The sequence below is a fragment of the Alligator sinensis genome, unplaced genomic scaffold (genome assembly GCF_000455745.1).
Source record: "Alligator sinensis unplaced genomic scaffold, ASM45574v1 scaffold690_2, whole genome shotgun sequence".
Taxonomy (NCBI): Eukaryota; Metazoa; Chordata; order Crocodylia; family Alligatoridae; genus Alligator; species Alligator sinensis.
The window spans coordinates 219,354-229,038 of NW_005843265.1; the positions used below are offsets into that span (position 1 = coordinate 219,354).

General features: G+C 48.2%; 1 protein-coding gene across 3 annotated transcripts in view; it reads right to left on the minus strand.

Moving 5' to 3' along the window:
- The window catches only part of PIGU (phosphatidylinositol glycan anchor biosynthesis class U), a 48,080-nt gene extending 39,536 nt beyond the window's left edge, over positions 1-8,544 (minus strand). Inside the window, exons 1-3 of one of the 3 annotated variants that reach the window (XM_025194623.1) lie at positions 8,350-8,544; positions 5,034-5,098; positions 43-102 (exon numbers count right to left, since the gene is read on the minus strand). In XM_025194623.1, the coding sequence (XP_025050408.1) occupies positions 43-102; positions 5,034-5,098; positions 8,350-8,479 (255 nt within the window). In that variant the 5' untranslated portion in view covers positions 8,480-8,544. The remainder of the gene's footprint in view (positions 1-42; positions 103-5,033; positions 5,099-8,349) is intronic. The other 2 variants (XM_006038149.3, XM_025194624.1) reach the window with 2 other exon arrangements.
- Between the last annotated feature and the right edge of the window lie 1,141 nt (positions 8,545-9,685).

The window sequence follows — 9,685 nt, forward strand, 5'->3', positions numbered from 1 at the left end:
TTCCTGGGACTTTTTTAAAAAAAAGGTTGAAGCAGCACTTACCATGAACACCAATTCAGCATATTCAATCAGGAAATGAAAGAGGTATATTATTAATGGGGTCTGAGAGAGAGAGAAAGAGAAAAACAACGTCAAAACTTGCCAAGCTGTCCTCAGATTATACAAACAACTGCCAGTTTGAAAGGAAAAAAAATGCAATGCTATTGTGTGGGAGTCGCCAAAAGCTAATTTCCTTGCTGTTCTTGCATAAGACAGTTACTGCAGCGCAATACAGACTGAGGGACTTATCTGGGAGTCATTCAACATGCAAAAAAATCAATAGAAACTGAGTTTGCAAGCTGAGTGAGAGATCAGGTTCTACTGGCTGAAAGGTGAATGGCTTCTCCCAAGCATCTCGTAGGGCTTGCAGAGAAGCATACAGGCCAACTTAAAACAAAACAAAACAAAACAAAACAAAACAAAACAGTCCTTTGTTTTAAATCCTCTTTCTTACTTTCGTTACTTCAATAATACTAGAGTTACACTAAAAATGGAAATAAAACATTTTCCCTCATTGTTCAGCTCTTTACTTTGTATGTTTAACAGTTCTTCCTATAGATGCAGTTTAATCTGTTCATGTGGGTCTTTTGCATAAAAACAGATAAGAGAAAAGCATTTGCAAACATAAATAATTGTGCTGGTAACAGTATCACTTTGCTGTTCTCTCTTTCTGATTCTTGTTAAGGTGAGAGGAGGGGTACATCTACAGTTATGCTATAGCACCAAGGATTAATGCAGTGTTTTTATGTATACATAAATCTAAATTTAATCTCCGTCTATTTAAGTGCATGGGTGTGCATTACATTTTTATTTTTTCCTCTTTTGGTCATGTTAAAACAACTGGATTGTCTAAGTGGTGATCGGGGGGGGTCCCAGACTATTGGAAAAGGTCAAATATAGTGACAATCCTCAAGACAGAGAAGAAGGAGGAGGCAGAGAACTACAGACCAGTCAGCCTCACTTCAGTCCCCAGCAAAATCATGAAGCAGGCCCTCAAAGAATCCATTTCTAAGCATTTGAAGGAGAAAGTGATCAGGAACAGTCAGCATGGATTCACCAAGGGCAAGTTATGCCTGACCAACATGATTGCTTTCTATGATGAAATGACTGGCTCTGTGGATGCAGGGAGAGCAGTGGACATGATATACTTTGATTTTAGCAAGGATTTTTATAAGGATTCCCACATCATTCTTGCAAACAAGCTAAGGATGTATGGGTTGGATGAATGGACTGCAAGACGGATAGAAAGCTGCCTGGATCGTTGGGCAGAACCAGTAGTGATCAATGGCTCAATGTCTAGTTGGCAGCCGGTATCAAGTGGGGTGCCCCAGGGGTTGGTCCTGGGGCTAGTTTTGTTCAATACTTTCATTAACTATCTGGAAGATGGAATGGAGTGTACCGTCAGCAAGTTTGCGAATGACACCAAGCTGGAAGGTAGGGCTAGGATTCAGAGTGACCAGTCTTAGACAAATTGGAGGATTGGGCCAAAAGAAATCTCATGAGGTTCAACAAGGAGAAGTGCAAAGTCCTGCACTTAGAATGGAACAATCCCATGCACCGCTACAGACTGGGGGCTGACTGGCTGGGGAGCACCTCTGCGGAAAAGGACCTGGGGGTTACAATGGACAATAAGCTGGATATGAGTCAATAGTGTGCCCTTGTTGCCAAGAAAGATAACAGCATACTGGGCTGCATTAACAGGAACTATGACAGGGGGAAGTCACAAGGCCAGGAACAAAGCCAACCTGTCCACCTGTCTAGGGCAGTCTTCCCTGTCTCACCTGCCATAATTTGATGCATCAAGAAAGATGTAATAATGCAGGAGGCTGGCCATTTTATGCCCAGATGCCAAGGGCATTATAGACGGCTCCGACCTCCCCTATACCGTGTCCCATTCCTCGCAGATGGCATCCAAAGTAAAAACTATGCCTCAGGCCTCCTCATACATGCCTGGGCATCCTGCCCTCTTGCTATGACCTCCAATCATGCCCTTTCACTAGGGCCTTCATCACTGAACTGTTTGGGCCGGCCTCCGTGCTGTTCTTCAAGTCACATAGACCCTACTCTGCGCCTTCATGCACAGTCCTTCAGGCCGCCCCTGCAAACCCTACTCCATGCGGCCTGTTACCCACTTTATGTCCCTTCACTGGGGCCACACTTCCACCCCCTCACTGGGGCCTTGGGGTTTTACACCCCACAGGGCTTAGGTGTCCATAGGCATGCCTGGCCCTTTCCTGTCTCTACTGCCAGCTTACCCACCAGGTTGTGGGGGCTGAGGCTACAAGGCACACCATACTTGCCTTTCACTAGGGAGGCAACTGGTATGGTATTTCCTGGGGACCACCCTGCCACAGACAGTCCCACCACACCATCCTACCCTAGCAGAGTGTAGTTTTACATCATGCCCCAGGACCATGAACCTCCTACCATCACCACAGTTTCTGCCCTGTACCTCCAAGATGTTATATGAGCAGCAGCTCCAGCCAGGTTCTGTTCTTCCTACAGCTGTTGGCCCCTACTACCCAAGGCCTGTTCTTATATCAGGCAGCTGGTCCCACTTCCCAATCAGGCGGCCTCCTGCTGGGCATGCGACTCCTGATTGGGAATGGAGCCACCTGCAGGCTGCTCTGCTGCCTGTTCTGGCCCTTAAGGTGGCAGGCACCAAAGATGCCTTGCCACACAAGCACTGCCATCAGATCAAGGGAAGTCATTATTCCCCTCTATTCTGCACTGGTAAGGCCAAGTACTGTGTCCAGTTTTGGGTCCCCCACTACAGAAAGGCTGCAGACAAGTTGCCGAGAGTCCAGCAGAGGTTAATGAAAATGGTTCGGGGGCTGGGGAACATGACTTCTGAGGAGAGACCAAGGGAACTGGGTTTATTTCACCTGAAGAACAAAAGATTGGGGGGGTGGGGAGGAGGAGATAGAAGCCTTCAACTACCTGAAAGGTGTCTTACAAAGAGGATGGAGCTAGACTGTTCTCAGTGGTGGCAGACAACAGAACAAGGAGCAATTATCTCAAGTTGTGGCAATTAAAGTTCAGGTTGGATATCAGGAAAAACTGTCCCACTAGGAGGGTGGAGAAGCATTGGAACAGGTTACCTAGAGAGGTGGTGGAATGTCTACCTTTGGAGGTTTTTAAGGCCTGGCTCAACAAAGCCCTGGCTGGAATCATTTAGTTAGAGATGGTCCTGCTCTGAGCAGGGGGTTGGACTAGACAACTTCCTAAGGTCCCCTCCAACCCTAATTTTCTATGATTCCATAAGTAAGAATTAGAAAATATTACAATAGATAGGGGAAAGGCCTTTGTTAAACAACAAGAAGGCTTTTACTAAAGTATGTAGGATTTTCAAAATGACTCTGATTGAATAAATGTGCAAGTCCAATCAATGAGGCATAATTACAGTTTAAGATTAAAAGAGAAACAGAATTTAAGACAAAAACAAACCCCTACCAACCAAGGCCCTAATCCTTAAATTCCTCCTGCTGTGAGATGTCCCACTGATTTCACTAGTAACACCTGTAGTGGTTAGAACTTGACCCAGCAGCGTTTGCAAGACCAGACCATTAAAAAGGAAAAGAGTCTGCCCCAAGAATGAACTCATGCATTTATTGTGTCATTACATTACTGCACCACAATTTTTTTTAATTCTTCACCTTCAGCAGACCACAGCTCTGATCTTGCATGTAAATGTTTATGTATGAGCTTAATAAGACCCTCCATGTCTGCAAACTTTTTCCTCACATACAAGTGCTTAGAGGATGATGCCCTTATGTGGCGGAACAGGAAGAGCACTGGCCTATTAGAGCTTGCACTAATATATCTGCAAAGGTAATCATGTTTAGGACTGACCACTCAGTAGCTTCAATCCCACTGTTAGGGCTGCTGCCATGGATGATAACTGGCATATACAGGGAACCCCCACTTAATGCTGTTTCACTTAGCGCTATTTTGCTACAATGCTCCTTTTACATTCATACCTGATTCCACTTAGCGCTCAACCAGTTTTGTTATAATGCTCATGGGCATCAAGCAGGGAGCATACACTAGCACTACAGCATATTGTTGACGCACAGGAATTGTTGTACAATTTAGCTCACCCATGCCTGGTGGGGCTATGATTTGTGCTGGGGGAGCCCCAGACACTGAGCCTCGCTCCCACTGCCTGGAGTGACCATGACTCTGGCCATGACCACCCCCATCTCCCACCGCCCAGCATGGAGGGCATCAACAGCACCACCTCTGCAGCCCATGCCTAGGCAGATGGGAACAGCGCGGCACCGGCTGAGCTGGCCCTGAGCTACCAGGTGTTCATGTTGTTGCTGCCAGGCACCCTGGTAATGAATTATATTTATTTACATTAATTCTTATAGGAAAATGGGTTTCGCTTGATGCTATTCTGCTTAATGCTCAGTTTTTAGGGAACCAACGAAGAGCACTAAGTGGGGGTTGCTTGTATTTGATCATTATTAATCCAATATGGACATCACAGTGACTCCTGTGAAGGTAATTGGAACCTAATGTGCTTCTCATGTTACAGCGAGTCAGTAAACTTAGAAAATGCAAACATTAATTTGTCTGTGAACATTCTTTTCATACTGCCAGTAAAAATACCTACACTTTCTGTTCCCTTCCTTACTACTAAGACCATCTGCATGTGAAAAGAGCATTTGTTTTTTCTGAATATCTTTGGTCCTGATTTTATTGCATGCAGTAGCAATCAATCATTAATTACAAGACCAACAATTTTTATAGCAGCCAAAAAAAGCTGATTGCCAATAACATCGATTTTCCTTTTATCGGTGCCGATATGATATGGACCGATATATCAGTGCACCTCTACACTTGACTTGTCATTTAAGTTTTTAGATTAAGTTATTTATTTATGAAATTCACACACCCTCAGCCAGATACTAGAAGCTTTCAAGACAGCATTTTCCCCCTCTATAATTATACAAATTAGAAGCCTAGTAATATGAAACATGAACACTTACTTCATGAAAAATATCTCCAGAATATGGAGAGACTCCCAAATCCAGCAAAGATAATCCTTCGACCACTGAAACACACAGGACACCCACATTAAAATACCTGTGATCCTAACAATTTCATGTTCACTATTTGAAGAAGTCACTCACACCCCTCGCCCCCATATAAAACTGGAGGAGGAACTAAAATTAGGTCTTCTGTGGTTTCTTCCTACTATGCAAATTTGTCAAATTGACACCATATGTTACAATTTTACAACTCATTTCAGGCAATTAAAAACCTTGCAGCTGGCATGTTTTGCAATTAACTATATAAAGTAGACTTCACATGTCTGACTAAAGGCATACCAGTACCTTTGATTTTCTTACATTATATTTCTTCTGAAATAAAAGACATTAATACATGGTCTGCACTGAACATGACATTAAGCAAAGGATCAAGCCATTAACAAGATATGCACTTTGAAAGGAAACTGGGCATTCTGGACTACTGTGTTTGCCTAGGCCACAGGTGACAACATCACCCTGTCCCCTGACTGGATCTGGACTGCAGGAAGGTGAGTGATGATATGGGGGTTAAAGCTGTTTCTCATCCCCCACCACTGACATGCATGTTAGGATTTCTATGGCATGCCATGAATTCCTGGCCCCTCTAGGAACCAGGCTACATAATGCAGCCTGCAGACCATAAGTTTGACAGCCCTGTACTAGACAGACCAGGTGCATCCCTATGCAGCTCTTTCACAGACCAGAACAAGAGGTACATAATTACAGGTGCACCGATACATCGGTCTGATATAGGATCGGCACCAACATAAAGAAAATTTACTGCATTGGAAATTACCCTGATGCAGCCAATAATTTGGCCGATAAATGGCCATGCACGCGGGCAGCCACAGTGCAGCAAGTAGGTGACAAGGAGTATAGGCCGGCAGCTTGGAGAGCTGTGTGCAATTAGTAAGTCTGTTGTGGTGGAAGGGGGAGGGAAGGGGCATGGGGGGCACAGCTCAAGGCCCGCACAGTGAGGGAGTAGGGCTGGGGTAGGCGCTGCCCAGACGGGGCAGGGTGAGATAGGGTGCAGGACAGAGCCATGGCTTGCAGCAAAGTCCAAGGGTTGTGGGGGAGAGGGGGCAGTTTCCACTGCTGCGTGCACCCTGGGAGGGCAAGGGGGGTCATGTGCCCACAGATCTGGGTGGAGTGGACTGCAGCTGTGGGCTGGGGCCAGGGCAGCACCAGGCTTTTCCCGGTGTGTTGGAGGCGGGGAAAGGAGTTGGGCCAGGGCTGTGCTTGGAGTGGGTGGTGGTGGCGGCACTGGGAAAGGGGGCTATGGGAGGGCTGCAGCAAATTGTGTGGTGGCTGAAGCCCCCCCATACCCCACTCCCAGCACCACCACCTGCCCTGAGTGCAGCCTAGGGCCAAACCTTCCCCCACCCTCCCACCTGCTGGGAATAGCCCAGCCCTGCCCTGGACCCAGCCCACCCTGCCCCATGCAGCTCTGTGGGCACATGCTCCTCCCCCACCCTCCTGGGGTGCACACAGTAGTGGAAGCGCCCCCCCACCCCAAGAGCCATTGCTCCGTCCAGTGCCCCCGCACCACCTGCCCCAGTCCCACTCCCTCCCTCACTGTGGTGGGGGTTGAGCTGCCCCCCACTCCACCACAACAGACTTAACAGCTGGACGCAGCTCTTCAAGCTGAAGGGCTGCGTATCGGAAATCGGATCAGTATCAGCCGATATGCCTCCTTAAAAAAAAAAATTGGCTATTGGTATCGGCCCCCAAAATCTCTATCGGTGCACCCCTGTAAATAATTATGATTGTATTATGTATCTAAATTTTAAGGCAAAGCTGAAAAACTTCCCATATTATAAAAATTGCATATCTCCCATTATAACCCGCTTTTAGTTATCTATAACCTTGCTGAACTTTAACCATTTTTACACCAAAATTTTTCCATTTACATGTCGAGCTCCAGCTAAAATATATATATTTTAAATTCCAGCTAAGATGATTCAGCCATCTGAGAAGATGGCTAGTGGGATGAAGATGTTTTGCACATGTTGAAGATTGCAGGTCATCTTTCCTTTGGCAAGCTGCAAGACTCCCATGCTTTGGAGCCAGAACTCAAACATTGGCAGGGCTTTGTGTTAAAGAAATGCCTCTGTCATCTCTGTGAAAATCTGCGTTAACACCAGTGTGATGCTGTTGCCAAGATGGTCCTGGAAATATGCAAAGGGCAAGAATTTTTGTAAGGAACATCTTTTATTGAATCAACTGCATAACTGGGAGAGATTTAAACAAGCCTTTAGGAGTAAGGCCTGAGTTTGGATCTGAGAAAGCTTATACCTGAAATCTACTCTAAATCTCTCCCAACCATGTAGTTGATCCAATAAAAGATATGGTATTACCCACAAGAATCCTCCCCTGTTGCCCAAATTTGTCCATGTTCTAAAAAGCTGCAGTTCACTTGTGCTCTATAGGGACTTGTTAGAGCTCCAAAAAAGTTATTTACAGGTAACGGGTGCAGTGAGCTTGCTCCAGCATACAGCTGGGCAGGACTTTCGCTGCAACTGTATCTCTGGGCTGCCATGGAGTGGGTCTAGGTACTGACAAAAGACAGCTTATCTTGTGCACTTAGTGACAATCCTGCTGGATCCAGGCAAATGAAGAGAGAAAAATATTAAAGAGGCATGCAGATAACCCAACAGTGGGGAAGCTGGGCATGGGAAATAGTTTGAGAGACTGGGAAGATACATGGCAGAAGAAAGCAGACAAAGATCTATACAGGAAGAGGGCTGAGAGTAAGATTGGGTAAGAAACATAGGAAAAGGACCTGGGGCTGGGATGAAGTGGGGACAGACAATGGGAGAGCAGAGAGCATGCAGGGAAGATGCAGACAAGGAGCCAGGCCTATTCGACACACAGGGTTAAGGTGGACTTGACGCCCACAGAGCAAGGCTTAGCCTCCCCTGCCCTTACTGGTCACACAGGCCCCCTCCCCTTGGGCCCGGCCTCGTGCGCTGTGTTGTGGGGGGTCAGCACCGCGCGCCGAGGAAGTCTGTGGCACCACGGGCTCATCTAGCCCCGGGTTTGAATTGCAAGCAGCGCAGCACGGAAGCAGGAGGCTGAAGGAAGAGGGAGGCCGGTCTAGAAAGGGGAGCACGTCTCCGTTTCACGAGACGCCTTGTGGCGCCGGCCAGGCTGTCATCGCGCTCCGCAGGGGCCGCACCAGCGCCGCCAACATCCTCCAGGGCTCCGGGCCGCGCACGTGGCCGGGCAAGGCGGGGGCCCGTGCAGGCCCCGCCGGCCCCCGGCCCGGCCTCACCTCTCTTCCAGGCGCTTAACGGGGACGATACCTCGACCCGATCGGAGATGAAGGCGGCCAGGCTGGAGCGGTAGAGCACGGCCCGCACCGTCACCGCCACCAGCACCCCCAGCACCAAAGGAGCCGCCATGTCCGGGCGGGCTAGGAGCCGGGCGCCTACGGACCAGCCCGGAGGGGAGGGACTACAGCTCCCGGCGCCCCGCGCGGCGCGCACCCTTCCGCTTCCTGCACCTACTGTGGCTTACCGGGCGGGCTTTGGGACAAACTTAGTCAGGAGGCAAAGTTTGACTGCTCTTCCCGTGCCCTAATGCACCCCCATGACAGGGAGAGGCTGTGCACGAGGGAACAGGCGTCCCTCACGCTGCGGTGGCCAAGCCCTACAGCAGCCCCTGCGTGTCTCTCCCCCGCACTACTCGTTGCCCACAAGCACAGCAGGGCTCTGGGGACTGTGCACCTGTCTGCTGCTAACGTGAATCATGAGCCTTTTAGGGATCAGGTAACTAAGCTGTCATCTCCCTCTCCTAGCCCTCTCGCCCAGCAGGCCCACGGGCAGGGGCAATTGCTGTCTGCAAAGGACCTGCCCTGCCACAGATCAGGCAGCTCTTCAGGGATCCAAGGAAGGGGGGGAATGAGGTCAATGAGAGAGGAGCGGCTGGCTTCTTGGACCACAAGTGCCGGTTTGTCTGTGGCCTCGCTGCCCTGGGCATGAGGGCCTCCTCCAGCAGGGACCTGGCCTCATCATGAGCCAAGGAAAATTGCATCTGTGATCAAGGTTTGCTAGGGAGCAATTGGAATCTCCTCCCGGGCCTTTACTTGCACTTTTATTTGAAGACATGGCCTTGAGGTTTATGAGTCCCGTGAGCTACTGTCCATGGCAAAGTAGTTTCCAATGTAGTTTTCCCTTCTGCTAGAACGGATGCTGCTGAGCACAGCCCATTGTATTTTAGGAACATCTCACATGGAGAAAGATTTTGGTCTCATTTTGCAAATCCATTTTCGGTATGGGACCCACCCAATCCCCAACCCTCCCTAACCACAGACCTTATCATGTTGTTATTAAGCATCCTAACTGTTGCATTGCTAAATGCTGTGCAAATTCCAGACCACTATAAGTAGGATAGTGATTGCAGGTGAAAAACCTCAGAAGGGAAGGGGAATGCGCCATTCCAGAATAAGGAGCTTCCCAGAAAGAAAATTAATTTGTAAGGTAAAAACCCTGCACTCCAGTCCTGCTTTGTCAGCCTATATGATAAACATAGGTTGGAAGAGCTTGGTGTATTACTGCTGCTTCAACAACAGATGGCATCATGTCCCAATTTGGCAAAGCTACCATAGA